The 22995-nt window shown below is 34.0% G+C and overlaps 1 protein-coding gene across 1 annotated transcript in view; it reads left to right on the top strand.

Annotated features, from left to right (window-relative positions):
* The first annotated feature begins 958 nt into the window (after nt 1-958).
* LOC114326373 (probable inactive peptidyl-prolyl cis-trans isomerase-like 6) overlaps nt 959-22995 on the top strand; it is a 63910-nt gene continuing 41873 nt past the window's right edge. Inside the window, exon 1 of the mRNA XM_050641630.1 lies at nt 959-1362. Coding sequence (XP_050497587.1) covers nt 1174-1362 — 189 coding nt within the window. The 5' untranslated portion in view covers nt 959-1173. The remainder of the gene's footprint in view (nt 1363-22995) is intronic.

Below are 22995 nucleotides of genomic sequence, written 5' to 3'. Positions count from 1 at the left end.
TGATCGAGATAGTGCACCAAAATTTGGGAATAAGTAGAACATGACATAACTAAGTAAAATCGTCAGAGGCGGAAGCAAGAGGGGGGACGAGGGTAGTTATAAGATGTAAAATTCGAGATTTTTATTATTTTTTTTTTGTGCCGCTCATGATGGAAAGATAGTGCACCAAAATTTGGAAATAAGTACGTCATGACGTAACTAAGTAAAATCTCCAGGGGCGGAACGCTGGTTGGGGTACAAATGGGTGGTAGGCAGGGGTGAGTATAAAAATATAAGGAATTTTTTTGCCGTTCGTGATCGAGATAGTGCACCAAAATTTGGGAATAAGTAGATCATCACATATTAAGTAAAATCTCCAGGGGCAGAACGCTGCGTGGGGGACAAATGTTGTGCTGCGTCACAAAAAAATAATACATACTGCGACTTTGACCCCATACCACTACCCTCATCCGCAAGTCTGGTTTCCGCCCCTGGAGATTTTACGTATTTACGTCATAAACTAGTTATTCCCAAATTTTGGTGCACTATCTCGATCATGAGCGTCACAAAAAAAAATAACAAAAACCGCGACTTTGACCCTTTATAACTACCCTTGTCCCCCACTCTGGTTTTCGCCCCTAAGGATTTTACTTAGTTATCTCATGGTCTACTTATTCCCAAATTTTGGTGCACTATCTCAATCACGAACGTCACAAAAAAAAACCCTTATAATATTTATATTCACTCCTACCCCCACCCCTTTGTCGGCTACGCAGCTTTCCGCCCCTGAAGATTTTACTTAGTTACGTCATGTCCTACTATTCCCAAATTTTGGTGCACTATCTCGATTATGAGCGTCACAAAAGAAATTATAAATACCGCGACTTTGACCCCTTATAACTACCCTCGTCCCCCACTCTGGTTTCCGCCCGTTGGGAAAAGTCATGTACACAACTAATTCAACATATCCCCGAATAGTTTTTCCATATTATTGCTTCTATCTCTCCGACTAACTACTACGCCATGAAGAAATGGAAAGTGTCAGTTTACTTAGAGGAATGCTAATCTTGACAGTTAAGTGATACAAAATTTGACAATTGTCTATTTTCATATTTATCTTAACATTTAATTGTTAATTTTTCTTTAAATATTTGATTTGAATAGTTTAACAAACAATACAAAAATCACAGTAGAATGGATTATTCAGAAGAAAAGACGCAATCTGCAAAAGAAAAGTTTGAAATTTCTGGAATAATAACGAGTGCAGCATTTCAGAGATGTAGATTTCTTGCCATTAAGCTATACAGAAGTTTTCCAAAGCAGTACGAACATCCTGTTATAAAACCGATGTTAAATGTAGAGTGGGAACAATTTTTGACGAAGGTAACTAATTGTAAATATGCCATAAATTGAAGAGATAAAAGAAAGAAAAGGTTAGGTACCTATATGATATGACATTTTTTTTACATTTTGCAAATTTTATACATTCTTCTCCTTCATACTCGGTAAACCTTCTATATTTTTAATTAGTATCAATAGGATTGATACAGATCAAGAGGAAACTCGTTTTAGGTTGTGACCTATTTTAAATAAAAGTTTAGGTGAAGTGAAATGACACTATCTAAAATTAAATGTTTAAAATAACGAAGTCATTGGGTGCGTTCGGACGACCATAGCGGCTGGCGGTCAGCAGAAATCGGCTGAGTGGTTGTATCCAGCCGTGATAGGGAAAGCTTAGTAAATCTCTCAGCGGCTGGCTTCCAGCGGTGACGTCTGACAGCTACTGCTGGCTCAGCTGTCCAGCCGCTGTGGTCGTCCGAACGCACCCATTGTCAAAGATTGCAGGCTGTCACAGCTGGTATTCTCATGACTGGCATAGTGATGCGTCTCTAGTAGCCTCTCCTAGGGTACGAACATGCCGAAGATACTTGGATGTGCGCGGTGTAGGTCGCGATCGCGGTCACTACATCGATGTAATAACAAACCTTCATTATCTTATAAGATCGCACATACCAAGGATGTGCCACCCGTTCACCTTCGCGACCTATCATCGCGGTTTACAGCGATGTCGATGCCAAAACAAAATAGTTTGTTTTACATCCCGATCGAGCTGCTGATCTCGTGGTAAATTAAAGTTTATTGTTGGTTTTTAACCCACGTGACATTCGCCGGAGATTCGCTGACATTTCTTGTTGAAATCAAGTTGCGACAAGTTTTGGTTATATGGAAACCGCAAAGAACACTGAAAGGAAGGTATCTTCGGTATGTTCAGCCCGTCATCGATGTAAACCTCGACCGCTGTCGCGACCTACACCACGCTCATCCATGTATCCTCGGCATGTTCTTACCCCTACTCAAATACCACCCTCACCAGCAGCTGGGATTACCGAGTATGGCGGAATAACGAATGAATAACCCTAGATCAAAGATAAAAAACTGTTTTATGTCGTCGAATGTAAAGGGAACTTACGATAAGTAAAAAAATAAACAAAATCCCCCGGGATGTCAATATTCATATACATATAGGAAACCAGGGCCGGATTTAAGGGGGGCAGGCTGGGCAGCTGTCCGGGGCCCCCACATTTTGGGGGCCCCCACAAAGCCCCAAACTTAAAAAAATCAGCACATTATTCACATAGAATAATAATTTTTGTCAATCAATTAACTGTAATATTTCGTTATATGGAAGGTTTCTTTCCTATTAAAAATGTATTTTTGGCAAATTACGGTCATAAAGCAGAAAATATATTTAAGACATTCTTGCAAGAAGATGATATCGATTTGAAAAGCTGCAGGGGACAGTCCTACGACAATGCGTCAGTTATGAGTAGAAAATACAATGGTGTTCAGCTAAAATTTTAAAAACACAATATCTTGGCGTTGTAGATTCCATGTGTCGCCCATACTCTCTAAATTTAGTTGCTAAAGCTGCAGCCATAGAAGTGTTGCCCTGCTGCCATAGAATTCTTTGATTTCTTGGAAGGACTGTATGGACCCTATGTATTTTTCATTTCCTCTACATATAGATACAACTTGTTAATCGAATGTTTAAAAACGTCTTAGAGCGAGAGCAACGCCGACCATGGCAGAAATATTATTGTTCCTAAAAAAGAGTAAATACTACTAGATGGTCGTCTAGAAGTGATGCCGCAAAAAAACTAGTTAAAGGTTATAATCAGATTAAAGGAGTATTATCCAAAATTTCAAAAGACGATGGGCAACAATTTGAAACTCGTAGCGATACAAATGGTTTGTATAATCGAGTGTGTTTACTGAAAACAGGGATATTTGCAATATTTTGGAATGAAATCTTAGAGAGGACACACAGCACAAGTCGTATTCTCCAAGATCAAAATATTGACCTTAATTCAGGAGTGGCGGCACTTAAATCAATTAAAAATTTTATATTATTTTAAGGAATATTTCAGAGACTGAAATGATAACATCAGAGAAATTTAGGACTCAAAATTTTATAGCTATTATAGATCACTTCATTTCCTCTTCAAGTCATAGGCTTTCGGCATATGAATTTATTCACTCCAATTTTGGATTTTTACATTATTTGGAAAACTTAACTCCCAATGAAATTGAAGCTCACTCACTGAAGCGTACCGCCAATTATAGCAATGATTTAGATAAAAAAAAACTAGGTGTCGGACTAGTACAATTTGTAGAATTTTTCAATTCATTTAAAGAGGAAATCGGCTCATCAAATATTATAAGTAAAGAACTTCAAATGTACCGACGGTTAAAAGAGAAAAATGTGAATGATGCGGTTCCAAACACGTTGTAGTGACACTTCGTTTATATTTAGTTCTGATGGTAACTAAACTAACTGCAGTGGAGAGAGATCATTCTAAAAATTTAAGTTAATTAAAAATCGACTTCGATCTATGATAGGCTAAGAGCGTTTGAACCATCTCTTTATAATGAGCATTGAACACAATGCCTTAAAGCAACTAGACATGCCCGACATAATCAAGGAATTTTTAGTTAAAAAATCTCGAAAAGTACCCGGACTTTAACCATACCATAGTCATAACAACAATTTGTTTAATGGTAGGAGGTAGGGCCCCACACCAATTCTGCCCAGGGGCCCCCACTGCCTTAAATCCGGCTCTGTAGGAAACGTCAAACAATAAGGAATGCAAGTAATTTTCCCCATGTTGCCATATTCTAAAGGATACCTTACACATCTTATGGAAAATATAATGTCACTCAAATTAAATAAAATTTACATGAATAGATTGGTGTCGAAATTTAAGGAATTTCATATCATTGCGCGAACTCTGGAGTATCATTATTAACGGCGTTAATTCTAATTAACGTTTAGCGAAATCACATTTTTGAAGTTCATAAAATTGTCAATCATAAATAATGTTAGACTAGTGGCTATTCACAAGGGTTTACTCAGCATGAGATAAGCGGATTAGAGGAAGTACGACTGACCAAATTATATCTACTTTATTATCAATAACAATAAGATAAGATAAGAGTAAGTTCTGCCTTAATCCCTCATAACGATTTATGGAGTACTGCATTTCAATATATTTTTTCTCTCTTTGACACACGTACCTTTCAATTTGATTTTAGATTTATTTATATCAATTTACGCTCTTATTATTCAAAAAACAGAGTTGGCGCATTGATATGAAATTAGTGTAATTTCAAGACTAAAATCTATTCATGTAAATTTTATTTCATTTGAGTGACATTATATTTTCCATAAGATGTGTGCGGTATCCTTTGAGAAAGTAAATAGGGAACAATCACATTTTCTTGACATGCCATTCCTATTACAGCCAGCATTTCATTGGCTAGAATTAGTGACGTGTTTATATGACGTCTTTATTATATTTGGTGAGATTGTAAATGGTAATTAACTCTTGTCATAATATTGGAGATTAAATATTATGTCAAATTATTGTTTTTAAATTATATTTGAATTAACTAAGTTTTCAAATATATATTTGAATTATTTAGTTTATATTTTAACGACAGTTTATTTTTAACTAACTTCACTTCCCATTCCCTATCCTTGATTGGTCGATTAGGTTCGTAATAGTTTTGTTGTATGGTAGGTTTAGTTAGGCATTAATTTTAAGAAATGTTGCTGGCTAAATGGGCACACAACCAAAAATCTTACATAACCTTCTATAGGACAACGAACATGACTTTGACACTTGATACAGATAGTTATCTTTGTTTCACACTCTTAAAGATAAAGAGAAACAGTGTAACCGGTAGTTGCTGTGGTAAATACGTACCTATATGTTTTTTATTTGGCAACAGCGCTTTCCTGCTAAACTTAACGGTAGCGAAAAAACTAATGCACTAGGAAAAATTTGTTGAATTTGTTTGCCGTCAATTTTGTAGCGGTGGGTTATGATATCATTAAATCTATGACGTGCATGCCTAATTGTTTAACTTTTAGTTTAAATTTTCTTTATCATGGCAAAGAACCTCTCAGCAATGGTCCTCAGTTTTGGGCAAGTGTTAGATCACCAGAGGATGCTAAGTATCCCATGGCTTGACGTAATGAAGATAAATAAACGAATTAGAACTTAGAACACGCGAACTCTCTTTGCAGTAAGAAAACTTAAGCGTCAAACCAATTAATATCAACCTTATGCACGTATCATGTCAACTATCCAGAAAAAGGGCAGCAAGGATGTGTGAAAATTACAGAGGAATTGCGGTAAACAGCACAATAAGTAGGATGTATGGAAAACTTATTAGGAACAAAATAGAAAATGACTATAGAGAGTACGAAGCAGAGGATCAAGCTTTAGAGCTGGGTGGTACACAGTAGACCACGTGTACTCTATTACGCAAGTTATTGAGAAATACACAGCCGTGAATAAAGAAGTTCACCTAGTGTACGTAGAATTACAAAAAGCATATGACAGTTTGCCCCTCAGCAAATCATGGTCAACCCTACAGAAAAACAACCTCAAGGTCTTATCAAAGCAGTCCAAAGTCTGTATAATGGAACTACTGCAAAAATTAAAACGGAATCAAGGATGTATGAGGGATTTAAGGTCACGAGTGGATTGAAGTAGGGTTGCTGTATATCGCCCATCCTTTCCAAAATTTATCTGGAACAATTCTCAATATGTGGAAAAGAAAATATAATGGCATGGGAATCCCTCTCAATGACGAGACAACACTATATACTTTATGTTTCAATGATGACAAAATTCTGATTGCTCAGGATCATGATGACTGGAGTTACATGACGCGGAAGCTAATAGAAGAATATAACAAATGGGGTCTCGAAGTCAACATTAAGAAAACTAAAGCCATGTGTATTGGAGGGACAAAGCACTATACATTCGAACCCGCTTATTGGAATAGCCTTCGTGACAAGCAAAAGTATTCCTATAACCGGGATATTCTAATAACCGATCGTTAGTAGCTAGTTAAAACGTCTCGGGGCTTCAAATTTATATTCCTTAAACCGGGATATCCCTATAATCAGTATTCTAATAAGCGGGTTCGACTGTATTACATTAGACGATAGGGTAGAAATTAAACACTGTGATGAATACCTCGCATGAAGATAACTCAAGATGGAACCATCGATGCTGCTATAAAAGACAGAAACATACAGGATAGAAAAGCCATATCCATGATGAATGGCATTCTGTGGGACCAAAGAATATCTAAAGCAAAAAACAGCTTATTTACAATACTCTACGTAAAAGTGTAATTACAATATGTTAGTGAAGTTTGGCCACTGAAACAAAGAACAGAGAAAATGTTACTAGGAATATAAATGAACTTCTGGAGAAGTGCAGCACGGAAATCAAGAAGAGATCGAATACCACATGAAAGAATACGAGAAATGATAGAATATATAGATAGATAGAATACGAGAAATACCAAATAAGAGAATACGAGAAATGATGGGAGTCACACATACAATAATTGATGACATACAAACAAAACAACTAATATGGTACGGCCATGTACAGTGAATGCCAGATGACAAGATTCCTAAACAGATTTTGACGTAGGCACCACAATGGAGAAGGAAAAGAGGAAGATCGAGAAGAATCTGGAGGGAGGGAATTGAAAAATAACTAAGGAAAGACAGCTTTAGATTAGATTCGATGCGGGGCCACTACCATCGGCTGACCAAGGTTTCTGCTTTTCAGCGTCTTCCGATCCGCCTGTGGTGTATCCCGCAGCAAACTGAATCCAAGCTGTCGAAGAATGTATATTAATAAAATATTAAATGCGTACGGACGCGTTAGCGTCATCTACACTCGGGTGCAAAATTAACCGGACACCTTAAAAATTGGTAATTTTTGATGTCTCGCAATTCCTAAACCTGTTGTCCGATTTAAGTGATTTTTTAATATGTTTTAGCCTTATTCTTTAACAATACCGTTTTAATAATATTGTTGCTAAACAGGTAAATTTTCATTGTATACGAAGTGTACCAATGAAACTGTGTTTTTTTCTTAAACTTCGCATCACCCTGTGGAATATTCTAGCATTTACAAAATACTGAAATTGAAATCTAACTACAGTCTCATGTTTTCTAAACATTTTGCTTTTTGGTTCATTTACGTACATTGGACCATAAAAAAGTTAGGTAATTTAACAACTAGCCATGTTTTTCATCAATACAGGGTCTTTTTAAATAAGTATGGCAACCTTTAAAGGGTAATTCTGCATGAAAAAATAATGACAGTTTGCTTTATAAACGGTATGTTCGCAAATGCTTCGTTTCTGAGATAGGGGGTGTTGAAATTTTTCTTACAAACTCATAATTTATTTATTGCTTTAAAACAGGTTGAGATATGCAAATGAAATTTGGTTGGTTTTAAGACGTAGTTATTGCACATTTTTTGACATACAATTAAGAATTTAATATTCACCATTTGCGCGCATACGGGTAATATGACTGCTCATATTACCCGTTTGAGCGCCAATGTTGAATATTAAATTCTAACTTGTATCTCAAAAGTTGTATAATAACTACGTCTTAAAACCCACCAAATTTCATTTGCATATCTCAACCGGTTTTAAAGCAATAAATAAATCGTCAGCTTATAAGAAAAATTTCAACACCCTCTATCTTAGAAATTAAGCATTTGCGGACATAGGTTTATAAAGCAAACTGTCATTATTTTTTCATGTAGAATAACTCCATAAAGTTTGCCATGCTTATTTAAAAACATACTGTTTTGATAAAAAACATGTCTAACTGTTAAAGTACCTTATATTTGGGTTTAAATTTGAGTATTTTGTAAATGTTAGAATACTCCACAGGGCGATGCAAAATTTGAGAAAAAAACACAGTTTCATTGGTACACCCGGTATACAATGAAAATTTACCTGTTTAGCAACAATATTATTGGAACGATATTGTTGAGGAATAAGGTTATAACATATTAAAAAATCACTCAAATCGGACAACAGGTTTAGGAATTGCGAGACATCAAAAATTACCCATTTTTAAGGTGTCCGGTTAATTTTGCACCCGAGTGTATCTAGAGGCAAAGAAAATTCTGTATTGGTCGGAGTGCAGAATCCTTGGTAACTATCTGAAAAAGAACTAGAGTGAAGAGAACTCCCTCCAAGTCTATGGTTAAACAGAGAAGAATGGCTATTAGGAGTCGGAGAATGCTGTAAACCGATAGTAGTAGTAGCCCTGCAATCAATAGCTGGGCACACAGAGAGAGGATTTTCGATCAGATCCATCATTCCGCATTCGCCGATTCGGCCTGCGGCAGATCGGATATTATTTTTTCTTTGCGCACAAACGTAAATATTCCATCTTTCATTTTTATCATAGTACGGATATGCGACCAAGAGCAAATAAAAGAAGTAGAGGCAGACCTCAAACAAGATGACTGATGACAAACGGTATACAATGAAAATTTACCTGTCATAAACAATATTATTACAGTGGTATTGTAAAGAATCAGGCTATAACATGTCCAAAAAATCACTTAAATCGGCCAACAGGTTTAGGAAATATGAGACATCAAAAATGACCAAATTTTTAAGTGGGTCGATTTCTATGCACCTAAGTTTAGTTTCGAAGTCCTTTTACTTCAGAAAAAATAATAGTTCATTACCTATATGCCTGGCATTTTAAATTTTTGTTTAAATAACTCTTATCTTTTATTTTACACGGACAGGGCCTCTGCCTATAGATGTCAAGAATCTCGGATAGTATTTATTTCGTCCAATCCATATCTTGAAATTCCAGAAAAACACGTGATCTAACTTCGATCGCGTACAGACACAATCCATTCCCGCGACGGAACAAAACCACTAATGATCTAATATTTCAGCGATCTAGGTAACCCAGAAAGGAACGAATACTAACATATCAAAAAAGAAAACCCAGTGGTTCAGAGAGGAAGTGAAGATAAAATGTGATGAAAAGAAGAAATCTTTTTTACAATACAGAACAAAACCAACACAACAGGCATACAACCAATACAAACGAATCAGAAACGAAACGAATACTTTAGTGAGACAACTAAAAAGGGAACACTGGCAGAGTTTCTCAAAACAGATGGAACACGACTTCTACGGAACACAAAAAGAAGTATGGAGAATGATCAAAGGACAAAGAAAGGATATGAACGAATTAATAAAATCAAAACACATTCAGAAGGAAACATGGGCAGACTACTTCCGATCTTTATGTGCTAAAGCCGACGAAAATGAACCACCAACACCTGAAGTTACGACAAACGAAGACATAAACATCGAGGAAGGAGAGGTAAAGAAAGCATTAAGAAAATTAAAAAATAGAAAATCTTCAGGAGAGGACAGAATATCGGACGAACTCCTAAAGTGCGGAGGACAAGATCTGACTAAACAATTATTAACACTAATACAAAAAATAATAGAACAAAACAGAATACCACAAGAATTGAGATCAAGCATCCTAATACCTCTCTTCAAAAAAGGAGACAAATCGGACCCGGAGAATTACAGAGGAATTAACTTATTAAACACAACATTAAAATTAACAACGAAAGTGATAACAAACAAATTGAATGAAATTAGCACAAGAACAACAAGGCTTTAGGTCGGGAAGATCATGCACTGACGCTATATTTATAATAAGGCAAGTTCAAGAGAAATCGTTAGAATACAACCAATCGGCATATTTATGTTTCGTGAAGTTCAAGAAAGCATTTGACATGGTCAAATTAAAAGACTTTATCCATTTGTTATACTCAAGAGAGGTGCCTCTAGGAATAATTAAAACGATCGAAAACATCTACCAGAACAACACAATAAAAGTAGGTAACAGTAGAAGATGAACTAACTGACACAATTGAAGCCGGCAATGGGATAAGATTCCTTGAGTTCTTTATTGTTCAACCTGATTATGGATGAAATAATTAAAAAAGTAAGAACTAAAAAGGATAACAAATGGGAGAAAAACAACTTAAATCTACTATGGAGACGATGCAATACTAATCTCCCAAAGTGAATACAACGTATGCTGCACCAATTTAACATAACCGGCAGAAAATTTAACATGTTAATTTCCCGAAAAAAGACAAAATGCGTGGTTATAACAACAAATCCAATAATATGTAAATTGGAACTGGAGGGTCAGATAATAGAACAAGTGATAAAGTTTAAATATCTAGGCATCACACTATCTAGCTACGGAAGGCTAGGAAAAGAAGTGGAAGATCAAGTGAATAGAGCAAACAGAGCCGCAGATTGCCTGAATGACACAATATGGAGAAATAAAAATATCGGAAAAAAATGAAAGGCAGAATTTACAAAACATCAAACCAATAATGAAATACGCGGCAGAAACACGACCCGACACAGAAGGGGCAAAAAGATTGATCGAATCAACGGAGATGAAAACCCGCCGAAAAATCGATGGTAAGACTCTATGGGACAGAGCTAGAAGTACAGATATACGACGGAGATGCAAGGTGGACAACATTAATAACTGGGTAAGAAACAGAAGAATAGAACGGAAGGACCACATAAGCCGACTGACAACAAATAGAGTACCTAGTAAGGACAGCGAGAGACGGTTCTCCAATAGGAAGACGATCAGTGGGAAGACCACGAAAACGATGGAACGACAACTTGCTAGAGGCACATTGAAGGAACAGACAGTGTCATGTCTATACAAAAGAAGAAGAAGAATGCCGGAGGCACAAACATGCAGATAAAAGAGAGGGCACTCCTGGTGGAATAGAAATATTTAAATTCCCACCACTACTGAATATTCGAAAATTCCAATTCGAATATTTATGAGAATATCGAAAACTCAAAGAAATAACGAGAATCTTTTTATAAACGGAACCAATTTCGAACGAGTAGACCAATATGCATATCTTGGAACAATGACTAACTCCACAGGTGATTACTTCCAGGAAATCAAAATCAGAATAGAAAACACTAGAACAAATTTTAACAAAATGAGAAACGTGCTCCGCACAAGAGATTTTAGTTAGCTAAGAGTTAGGTTGGCTAGGTGCTACGTTTTCTCGAGTCTGTTTTATGGAATGGAAGATTGGACCTTGGATGCGGCATTAATGAAAAAACTAGAATCATTCGAGCTGTGGGTGTACAGAAGAATTCTGAAAATATCATGGACAGAACACGTCACAAACAGCCCAGCAAACAGGTTTGAGCCCAGTTACGTGATGATTACGTTAAATTTACGGCAAATTTCAACGAATACGTAACTCGGTGATTTATGACGGGAAAAAAACGTATTTCAGTGCCAAATCATTCACTTATATATTAGTGCTTCCTTTATACATGTTTTGACATTAGAATAATATAAAATCATAATGACGAATATAGTACATGTTTTTTATAATAGGTGTGAATGTCGGTTACATCGCAAAGGTACGTTTATTTCACGTAATAATCACGAAACAGAAATAACTTCCTTTGGTTAAATTTTGAGAAATATTTTGGAAAACAAAATTGAACGGTGTTGGTTAAATACGTATCGCTTGAATTGTACTCACTGTATTTTATGGACGTCGAAAAATTAGATGTATATCACGTAAAAGTAATGTAAATAATACCAATATTTAAACAAAAAGTTTATGATTTCGCTTTTAAAATCATTTAGCATAACTATTTCAATCCAACCTTGATTTGACGCTATTTTTGCTATTTCTTTCTTTAAAAATATCACAGGAGCTAAAATGATGTCTAATTTTCAAATCGCGCGCGGTGATGACGTACTACCAAGCCTTTCTCCTCCTTTAAATACTATCACGTGACCACGGTACGTGATTAACATAGTTGGTTCGAAAACTAAATTAATCGATTTATCAAATAATAGATACGTTTCGATAGGATTATTTTTTATATTATTCTGGTATTGAAATAGATTTTTAGTAAGACCAATTAGTTAATAGTAGAAGAAATTTAAAAACAAAAAGAAAATACGTAATACTAATTTAAACTAAGTAGAATAGTTTAACTGTAATTTAAAAATAATCGATTTTTAAAATCGATGATCATAACCTCTAATATCAGCTTCTCACATTTCTCACAAACTCACAACCCCACTCTTCTATGCTCACAACAAAAAGTGAAAGTGAAACGTGAAGAGCTTTATTTCCTTCGTTTTATTTTAGGCGGGTTTATTTATAATAATGTCTTTCGTATTAACGTTTACCTCACTGCTTGAGGGTTGAAGTGCCGCCGATGATGCAATTAGAAAAAACAAGAAAGTGTCGAAGTGTTGTAACGGTCCACCCGTTATATTATCATTTTTAGCGCTGTAATTATTTTTAAAAAAAATAATTATTTTCTCTTGACCTCCCATTTAAATTCTTTAATTTATCGTAAAGGACTTCTCATGTGACGTCACACTGTACGGAACATAGTTGTTGAACCGTTCCTTGTCGTTTAATTCGTGTTCCGTGAGAGTTTGACGTTTTCCTCGCTGACTGTGGGAGGAATGAGAGGCACTTGGCCGGTGGCTGCGAGGTTGACAGGTTGGTGTTGGTGGTTAGTACCGTAAATGGCGGTTAATTTCTTCGAAATTAATTTTTATTTCAACTAAGTTTGGAAGTATAGTAAAAAGTTACCACCACTTGTTTCCTGGAGTACGGGTTTCCTGGAGTAAGGATGGGAGTACCATCAGTGGAAGAGGAATAAAAAATTAACCGGTAAATCGTTTTTTCTACTAATGTTTTTTAGTTAACCTTGAATATATGAAATAGTTGGTTCATTGTTAAATGTTCTTAGCCAGTCCCTTAGGTGAAGGATGTAGATTATTTCGATCTTTATATTATCTTTATATCGATCTTTATATTAATGGGGTTTTTGGTTTTACATAACCAAACATTTTTGAAGTCCTCAAATTAATATTGGAAATAATTACCATTTCTCTGTACGTTTTAAACCGATTGAACATCCAATATATCTATAAATTTTCATGTCCAATATATCTATAAATTGTCATGTAACTATCTTTGTCTGGTTCAATACCATTTCATTAAGGTATATAAAATGTATGTAGATGGCTATTACTATCTTAATCTCATGTTATTTCAGATAAGTCATATTTTATATTCCTATTTCAAATGCAATGCCATTATTTGTTCATGTTTTCAAACTCAAAATAGTTCAAGGTTACCTGAGATTAGTTTTTGTTCCATTTTTAATGGTTGTTTTTTTTATGTTATTGCTTCTAAAAAGTTTTCCTCGATTATTTCTTCTTCTCTTTACTTTTGTTTACCGGTTTATATGAGAAATCAAACGAAGTATATGTTTTTAGCCATTTGAAAGAAAACTAACCCTCATGTGATGTCGTACCCACCTTGACTACCTAGGGAAGCCACCTTGACCTTATTGCAGCTACCGCCAAGTCAAACTGGGAGTATGTTTTGGGAACAAGCTTTTTGGGGGACATTCCAGCTCCTTTTCGTCCTGCCACCTGGGCCTACGGGGGGGCATGGAGGTGCATCATAGTGATGCTCATTTTCTAGGATGCAACCGCAACCTCGTTTGGGAACATTTAGTGAGGAGTTTTAGTAACTATTGGTTTTTTTTATATTTCAGACTATCTGTTAAATACACTATGTTTTTTTTCCAGATTTAGGTTACCTCTGTTTTTTTTGACATATGTATTTGTATATTAGATTATTTGGTTCCCAAACTTTGTATCTACGGTAACTTCTTGTGCACAGGAATAAGCCTAGAGAAAATTAGGTTTTTAATACTTTATTATTGCTTTGATATTGGTTTATGTAATTCGGGTAAATTTATTTTGTAACATTACTTGCTTGTTTCCCAAATATTGTATTTATTCGCTTTATTTCGTTTGTTCGGTTACTTCGTCGTTACTTTATTTCATTGCATTTGCTCGGTTAATTTAGGTCATTTTGTCGGTATTTTTCTTAACTTCACTTCTATAACGTTTATTCATTTGTATATTTAATTTTGCTTTATTCAGTATTGTATTTTCTCTTAGTGAGGCTTGGGCCTATTTATTTGTATTATTTTCATCTTCGTCGGTTTCCTTTAGTTGTACGTAGCAGGCGTACTATAACCATTTGGTAGAAGACTTATGTAATTTTGTACCCTATATGTTAGTAAGAGGTACTTATATTTAAGTTTGTAACAGATAACATTATTGTTGTTATCTTTAAAATATATATATCTTCTTGTATAACTTATGTCATTTTAGAGTCACAGCATAATATGAACTTGCTTAACTCAGAGATTGTTAAAAATCTGGTAGTTATTTTTAATAAATATGTTTATTTATTTTGTATATCATTTATTTTTATTATTCCTTTATGTTCATTATTACAGGTTTGATATATTTAATATCTGACAGCAGTATAAGATACCTGGGAGAATGATCGAAGATCATTTTCATGGCGCCCATGATTTGTTAGATTTATTTATCTTGTTCGTCTTTAGAAATTATTCATCTTCATTCCTCTTCAGTACATTATTCTTATTTTATTATTTCATATTTTAGTCATTATTACTATCTACATAGAGCTACTGTTCTTCGACAGGCATGCAAACGAGCCGTATCCATCCTTGAGTGTCAAGTTGCTCTCTTGCATCTATACCTAGCCAACTCTATTCAGTTTGCCTCTGTCTCTTCCCACGTCTACTTATTATCCCTTCTAATTCCCCTTTTTTCAGTACTACTGCAAAGTAGTATTTTTTCCTATTGCGGCTTCTCAACGTAGAAGCCACTTCATCCTTTTCTTTACACATCCCACATTCTCTTCTTTTCAGCCACAACTACTTAGTTACCTTAGTTTTTTTTTTCCTTACTTCTGTTGGAGTACCGATATCTTTCTTTTTACTTTCACTCCAACAGAAGTTTTCTTCTTTTTGTTACACTGGCTGCCCAATGCGTGGTGCCAACCGTTTTATGGTTCTAAGACAGTAGTTCTTTTAGTTCAATTTTCTTTTATTGGAATTTTCTGTTTTATTAACTTTTTGATATCTTTGTATATATGTTATTTCTGATTTATTTTTGTCTTTAATTTTTATTAATAATAAACAGGTAGACTTATACTGCTTCTTTTGGTTTTGGTTAGTTTATTTTTGATACCTCATCTTTAGCTTTAGTGGTACAGCTCATATCTTAGTTTGGATTTTGTATTTTTATTGGAAACTTATTTATGTATTTAGATTGAGTATACATAACTGACATTATGTTCTATTAGTTAAATTTTTATTCCTTCTACCAATGGTAGTACGTTTGCGCGTACAATTAATCGTTGAATATATGCATACATTTTTTTCTAGTGTGGTTATATTTTACACCTAACTAGAAATTATTTTCAGTATTTAGGTATTTTATTTACTTTATTGATTTGATTATTTATATATTTTGCTGGCATTTTGATTTGTTGGTGTGTCGCTAATATTTTCTCCATATGTATCTTTGTCTTACAAACTTTAGATTATATTTTATATTTGTTATTTTTGATATTTGGATTGTTTGGTAAGACAGGCACACACCACAAAGCAATATCAGTCCAGAACATTAGCTTCTATACATGATACGTTGAATTCGCATGGTTCGGATGATTACAGATGGTCATCCAAATTATTTTTCTTTAATTGGTAGTGTTAAACATTACAATGATAAATTGTATAGTTAAGTAGTTCCACTATCCATCTCATATTCCAGTTTTGTTAAATTTTGGTAATAATATTATATCAGTGTGGGTACCATAATATAATGCTTATATGAATCAGATACTTTAGGTTGAGATTCAAATATAAATTCTTTATTAGTTAGGAAACATTGATACTACTTTTCTATTAAGTTATAGAACAATCTTCAGAAGAAGATTACCTTAACAGTGTTGTTCAAGCTAATCTCTTCTTCTGTTTGTCTTTAGCTTAACTCAATCTTTAGTATGGTTAGAAATTTTAGTCTAATTTTTTTTTCCACCTGATAATGCAGGTACCTACATACATTGCTTGATTTCATCTTTGGCTTTGTTGTTGATGACTTTATTTATGAATTTATTACTTATTGGTTTAAATATTATGTAGTACTTTATGTATGAGTTTATTTTTTTTTTGGTATTATACATGATGCATTTTAATTATTAGTATGAGTCAATATTATTAATTGCTGATCCTGTCAGTAGGATTATACAATTAATCAGAACTTCACTTGTATTTTTGTTTAGTTTTTGCACACCTAACCCCTTAAGTTAGAAGGGTTGTTGAATTATTATATATTTATATACTTATTTGGACAGGTAAGCTCATACAAGTAGGTACTCTTGTTTAATATGGATATTATTATGGAACTGTATGTTATGCACTACTTATCTCAGGTTATGTGTTATATTATTTGGAATATTTGATTACTTACTAATTTTTTTTTTGATCATATTTATATCTTATTATTGAATTTGCCATATTGGAAAGATGTGGTTTTTAATTTGTTATTGGGTTACTCTATTAACATTATTTGTCTCCAATATCTTAAACACTTTATAATAATTTATATCCTTCTATCCTACACAGTATGATTCTGGAATTAGTTTGGAATTTTGATGTAAGTATGTATGAATTCTTGAGTCTTTCATATTTCTTCTTAGAAACTACTTAGTCTGTTGATGCTCAAAGTTGGTGAATACGTGGGTTCGAAATTCAGCAACTGATCACTGCTGTCCGGTTTCGTAATCTATGTCCTCATGGCAGAGTAGGCAGATGTCTTTTCATCATTACATTTCCTAAACATTTTTCTGTAATCAGTTTACTTATTTCAGTTTTTTTTACAATTTAATAGGGAAGTATTTAGTTCATATTAGGCCTTTTGCTTCATAGTATGTTTGTACTTTGAGTTGATGAGTAAACATGGATAAATATCTTGCGCACTTGTTTATAAATCAATGCTTAGGCCATCCCTATACGCAGTAGGTTTGTTAAGTCAGTATTTGGAGTGTTTAGACAAATGAGTTGTTCATCAGAGTATATTCCCACTTCTTTCCTTAGGCATTAGTTGCTATTCAGATTCTGGAATATTTCCTGAATAATTCCACGTATGTGAGAACGCATGAATTTGCAGTTTTATTTAAAATTGTGCTCGTTCTCGTCAATTTTTTTTCCTATCACTTATCATGGTGCCATAGAATTGGTAAGTTCACCATTTATTCTTTTTTCCTTTCTTACTTATTCTTACATTATTAGTACTTTATCTGTGTCTGGCTATTCTCATACATCTGTTGTAGCAACATGCTATAGTTCGCGAATACCAGCACAAATTAAGTTCAGGTAGTTTCTATATTTTAGTCAATATACCTTAGGTATTTATCTTACTTGTGATTTAGTTTGGTTACATATCTGTTACTTAGTCTGTTGGTAATTTTTTTTTGTGACTTATTTTGATTACTTAGTTTGGATAGGTTCATATTACCGGATGAGGGTGTATGTAGACCTAATTTATTTATTTTGTTCAGTATTAGTTACCATTGGATCCAATAATTTAGTTTATTTAGTATTAGTAAGAATTGGTCCATAAATTTGCCTGATCGTTCTTCTTTGGATATACTCCTATATAAATCTGGTGTCCATTGATAGTCCGATTCTGGATAAGTGTCCGATTCTTCATTTATTTTGTGTATTTAGTTGGATAGGTTCGTATTACCGGATGTGGGTGTACGTAGACCTGATCTGTTATGTGGTTTAGTATTGGTGTGAATTGGTCCATAAATTTGCCTGGTCGTTCTTCTTTGGATATGCCTTTTATGAATCTGGTGTCCACTGATAGTTCGACTTTGGATTAAGTGTCCGATTCCACATTTATTTTGGTTATTGAGTTTTGGATTCCTTTGGTATGTTTATTATTGGTATTATTTGACATTAGTGAGAATTGTTCCATAAATCTTCCTGATTGTTCTTCTCTGGATATACTATTATGAATCTGGTGTCCATTGTTAGTTCAGTTGTGGATAAAGTGTTCAATTCTTTACCTATTTTAGTTACTGATTTTTTTATTCACTTTGGTACATTTACTTTTGATATGGTTCGAATTGGCTCACACCTTTTCCTGGTTGTTCCGTTCTTGGATATACCCTTTATAAATCTGATGTCCATGGATAGTTCAATTTTGGTTTTAGTGCCCAATTCGACACTCAGTTATTATTATGAACTTAAGTACAATATTTAGTTTTGTTTTGACTTTTGAGCAATATATGTTAATATTTGGTAGCAGAGAGTAACATAGTAACATTTTAGTATGAGTTTGAGTCATGTATTGATTTATTTTTCCTTGACCATTAGTTTATATTTAGAAGTAATCTTGCGAATCAACGTGGATTGTTAGACTATTGTAAATTTAGTTGTTAATATTTTGAAGTTTAAAAAAAAAAAAAAAAAAATTTTTTGGTTAAAAAATTTTTTTTTCCCGAGTAGGAGGGGATTGTAACGGTCCACCCGTTATATTATCATTTTTAGCGCTGTAATTATTTTTAAAAAAAATAATTATTTTCTCTTGACCTCCCATTTAAATTCTTTAATTTATCGTAAAGGACTTCTCATGTGACGTCACACTGTACGGAACATAGTTGTTGAACCGTTCCTTGTCGTTTAATTCGTGTTCCGTGAGAGTTTGACGTTTTCCTCGCTGACTGTGGGAGGAATGAGAGGCACTTGGCCGGTGGCTGCGAGGTTGACAGGTTGGTGTTGGTGGTTAGTACCGTAAATGGCGGTTAATTTCTTCGAAATTAATTTTTATTTCAACTAAGTTTGGAAGTATAGTAAAAAGTTACCACCACTTGTTTCCTGGAGTACGGGTTTCCTGGAGTAAGGATGGGAGTACCATCAGTGGAAGAGGAATAAAAAATTAACCGGTAAATCGTTTTTTCTACTAATGTTTTTTAGTTAACCTTGAATATATGAAATAGTTGGTTCATTGTTAAATGTTCTTAGCCAGTCCCTTAGGTGAAGGATGTAGATTATTTCGATCTTTATATTATCTTTATATCGATCTTTATATTAATGGGGTTTTTGGTTTTACATAACCAAACATTTTTGAAGTCCTCAAATTAATATTGGAAATAATTACCATTTCTCTGTACGTTTTAAACCGATTGAACATCCAATATATCTATAAATTTTCATGTCCAATATATCTATAAATTGTCATGTAACTATCTTTGTCTGGTTCAATACCATTTCATTAAGGTATATAAAATGTATGTAGATGGCTATTACTATCTTAATCTCATGTTATTTCAGATAAGTCATATTTTATATTCCTATTTCAAATGCAATGCCATTATTTGTTCATGTTTTCAAACTCAAAATAGTTCAAGGTTACCTGAGATTAGTTTTTGTTCCATTTTTAATGGTTGTTTTTTTTATGTTATTGCTTCTAAAAAGTTTTCCTCGATTATTTCTTCTTCTCTTTACTTTTGTTTACCGGTTTATATGAGAAATCAAACGAAGTATATGTTTTTAGCCATTTGAAAGAAAACTAACCCTCATGTGATGTCGTACCCACCTTGACTACCTAGGGAAGCCACCTTGACCTTATTGCAGCTACCGCCAAGTCAAACTGGGAGTATGTTTTGGGAACAAGCTTTTTGGGGGACATTCCAGCTCCTTTTCGTCCTGCCACCTGGGCCTACGGGGGGGCATGGAGGTGCATCATAGTGATGCTCATTTTCTAGGATGCAACCGCAACCTCGTTTGGGAACATTTAGTGAGGAGTTTTAGTAACTATTGGTTTTTTTTATATTTCAGACTATCTGTTAAATACACTATGTTTTTTTTCCAGATTTAGGTTACCTCTGTTTTTTTTGACATATGTATTTGTATATTAGATTATTTGGTTCCCAAACTTTGTATCTACGGTAACTTCTTGTGCACAGGAATAAGCCTAGAGAAAATTAGGTTTTTAATACTTTATTATTGCTTTGATATTGGTTTATGTAATTCGGGTAAATTTATTTTGTAACATTACTTGCTTGTTTCCCAAATATTGTATTTATTCGCTTTATTTCGTTTGTTCGGTTACTTCGTCGTTACTTTATTTCATTGCATTTGCTCGGTTAATTTAGGTCATTTTGTCGGTATTTTTCTTAACTTCACTTCTATAACGTTTATTCATTTGTATATTTAATTTTGCTTTATTCAGTATTGTATTTTCTCTTAGTGAGGCTTGGGCCTATTTATTTGTATTATTTTCATCTTCGTCGGTTTCCTTTAGTTGTACGTAGCAGGCGTACTATAACCATTTGGTAGAAGACTTATGTAATTTTGTACCCTATATGTTAGTAAGAGGTACTTATATTTAAGTTTGTAACAGATAACATTATTGTTGTTATCTTTAAAATATATATATCTTCTTGTATAACTTATGTCATTTTAGAGTCACAGCATAATATGAACTTGCTTAACTCAGAGATTGTTAAAAATCTGGTAGTTATTTTTAATAAATATGTTTATTTATTTTGTATATCATTTATTTTTATTATTCCTTTATGTTCATTATTACAGGTTTGATATATTTAATATCTGACAGCAGTATAAGATACCTGGGAGAATGATCGAAGATCATTTTCATGGCGCCCATGATTTGTTAGATTTATTTATCTTGTTCGTCTTTAGAAATTATTCATCTTCATTCCTCTTCAGTACATTATTCTTATTTTATTATTTCATATTTTAGTCATTATTACTATCTACATAGAGCTACTGTTCTTCGACAGGCATGCAAACGAGCCGTATCCATCCTTGAGTGTCAAGTTGCTCTCTTGCATCTATACCTAGCCAACTCTATTCAGTTTGCCTCTGTCTCTTCCCACGTCTACTTATTATCCCTTCTAATTCCCCTTTCTTCAGTACAACTGCACTTTAGTAGTATTTCATCCTTTTCTTTACACACACCCCATACTCTCTCTCTTCATTTTTATTACCTAGATTCTTCTTTTTTTTTCCTTACTTCTGTTGGAGTATATCTTTCTTTTTACTTTCACTCCAACAGAAGTTTTCTTATTTTTGTTACAGTGTCCTCCTAGAAATAAAAAGTGACCTGTGTTGTGTTTTGTGTTTGTGTTGGCAAATTTTTTAATGTGTCTTTAGGTCGGTACCATTTTTGGTTCATTATCTTGTATAATCATTTTACAAGACAAATGTTTTAAAGTCTCTAAATTCTACTAAATAAATACATTGTTAATACTTTATATTATGCTTGTTTTATTTATATCATATGAGGATAATAATTACGTGATTCATAAGTTAATTAAGGTCGAATTATTTACGTGAACCGAGGACGTATCTTTTACGTGAATACTAATATATACATTCCCTAAAAGATACGTTAATCAACACGTATTTGCAACGTGAATTTCCCGAAATATTTTATTGCTATTTAAGGTAAATAACACGTCTATTGAAGACGAGTTATTCACGTAATTTAAAGACGTATTTTCAATGTGACATTCCAACCAAATTTACACTTGAAATTCACGTAAGCAATTTACGTATATTGGTGACAAATGTACCCAAAATTCACGTAATTAACACGTCGGTCTGTTTGCTGGGAGAGAGGTTCTGAGAAGGATGAATAAAGAAATGGAAATCTTAAATACCATCAAAACAAGAAAATTAGAATATCTCGGACATATTATACGTAGGGAGAGATACAACTTGCTCCAATTGATTATGCAGGGAAAAGATTCAAGGAAAAATAAGCTTATGGAGACGCAGAATATCGTGGCTGCGCAACCTAAGACAATGGTACGGATGTACATATGCATCAAATGACCTTTTCAGAGCATCCGTCTCTACAGTCCGAATATGATGACTGATGACCTACGCTCCGTCGCGAAAATGGCACTTGTAAAAGATGACTGAATATTCCTGCACAGGACACTTTTGCAGTTTTAGACCCATCTGTGTACCAAGTATAACCCTGTAGTCTAAATAGAGTGTTCCATCTGCCCCATCTTTACCATTATGTTTTCTCTTTTGTCAGATTTTTTCGTAGTCTATAATATCTCAATTCTCGCCTCTCAGTTATAGTTATGTGTAAAGGAGCGAGATCCAATAAGGCGTCTCCATAGCTGCCGTTGGTGTGCCCTCATAGCCTCTGTCATTCCAAGGCAAGCAACTCTTTGCATCTTGCTTACTTTGAGCATTGTACTTTTTTGCTGCACCTTTGGCCACCATACTACTGATGCATATGTAATTTTTGGTTTTACCACCATCTTATTAATATATCATGTCCTGTTCATGAATCCTCTGGCTACCAATAGCGTAGTTACTGCTCTCTTGGTTATTCGTTCTAAATGCTGATTCCAAATTTACACCAAATACCACAAGATACTTTACTACACTGACATTTAATATTTCAAAAATTTGTAGTTTGAGAATAATTTTTGAGCTAGAAGTCGAAAGGTCAAATATAGAATTCGAACTTTGTGGTTAATTCACAAAATATATTATTTAAAAACTACTTAAAAGGCTACATCAACGAGTCATCAATATTTTTTTACGAAAGTTATGAGAACTTTCAACAATGCGACAGCA

This window comes from Diabrotica virgifera, chromosome 1 (assembly GCF_917563875.1).
Source record: "Diabrotica virgifera virgifera chromosome 1, PGI_DIABVI_V3a".
NCBI lineage: Eukaryota > Metazoa > Arthropoda > Insecta > Coleoptera > Chrysomelidae > Diabrotica > Diabrotica virgifera.
This window is presented reverse-complemented; position numbering and strand designations above follow the sequence as displayed.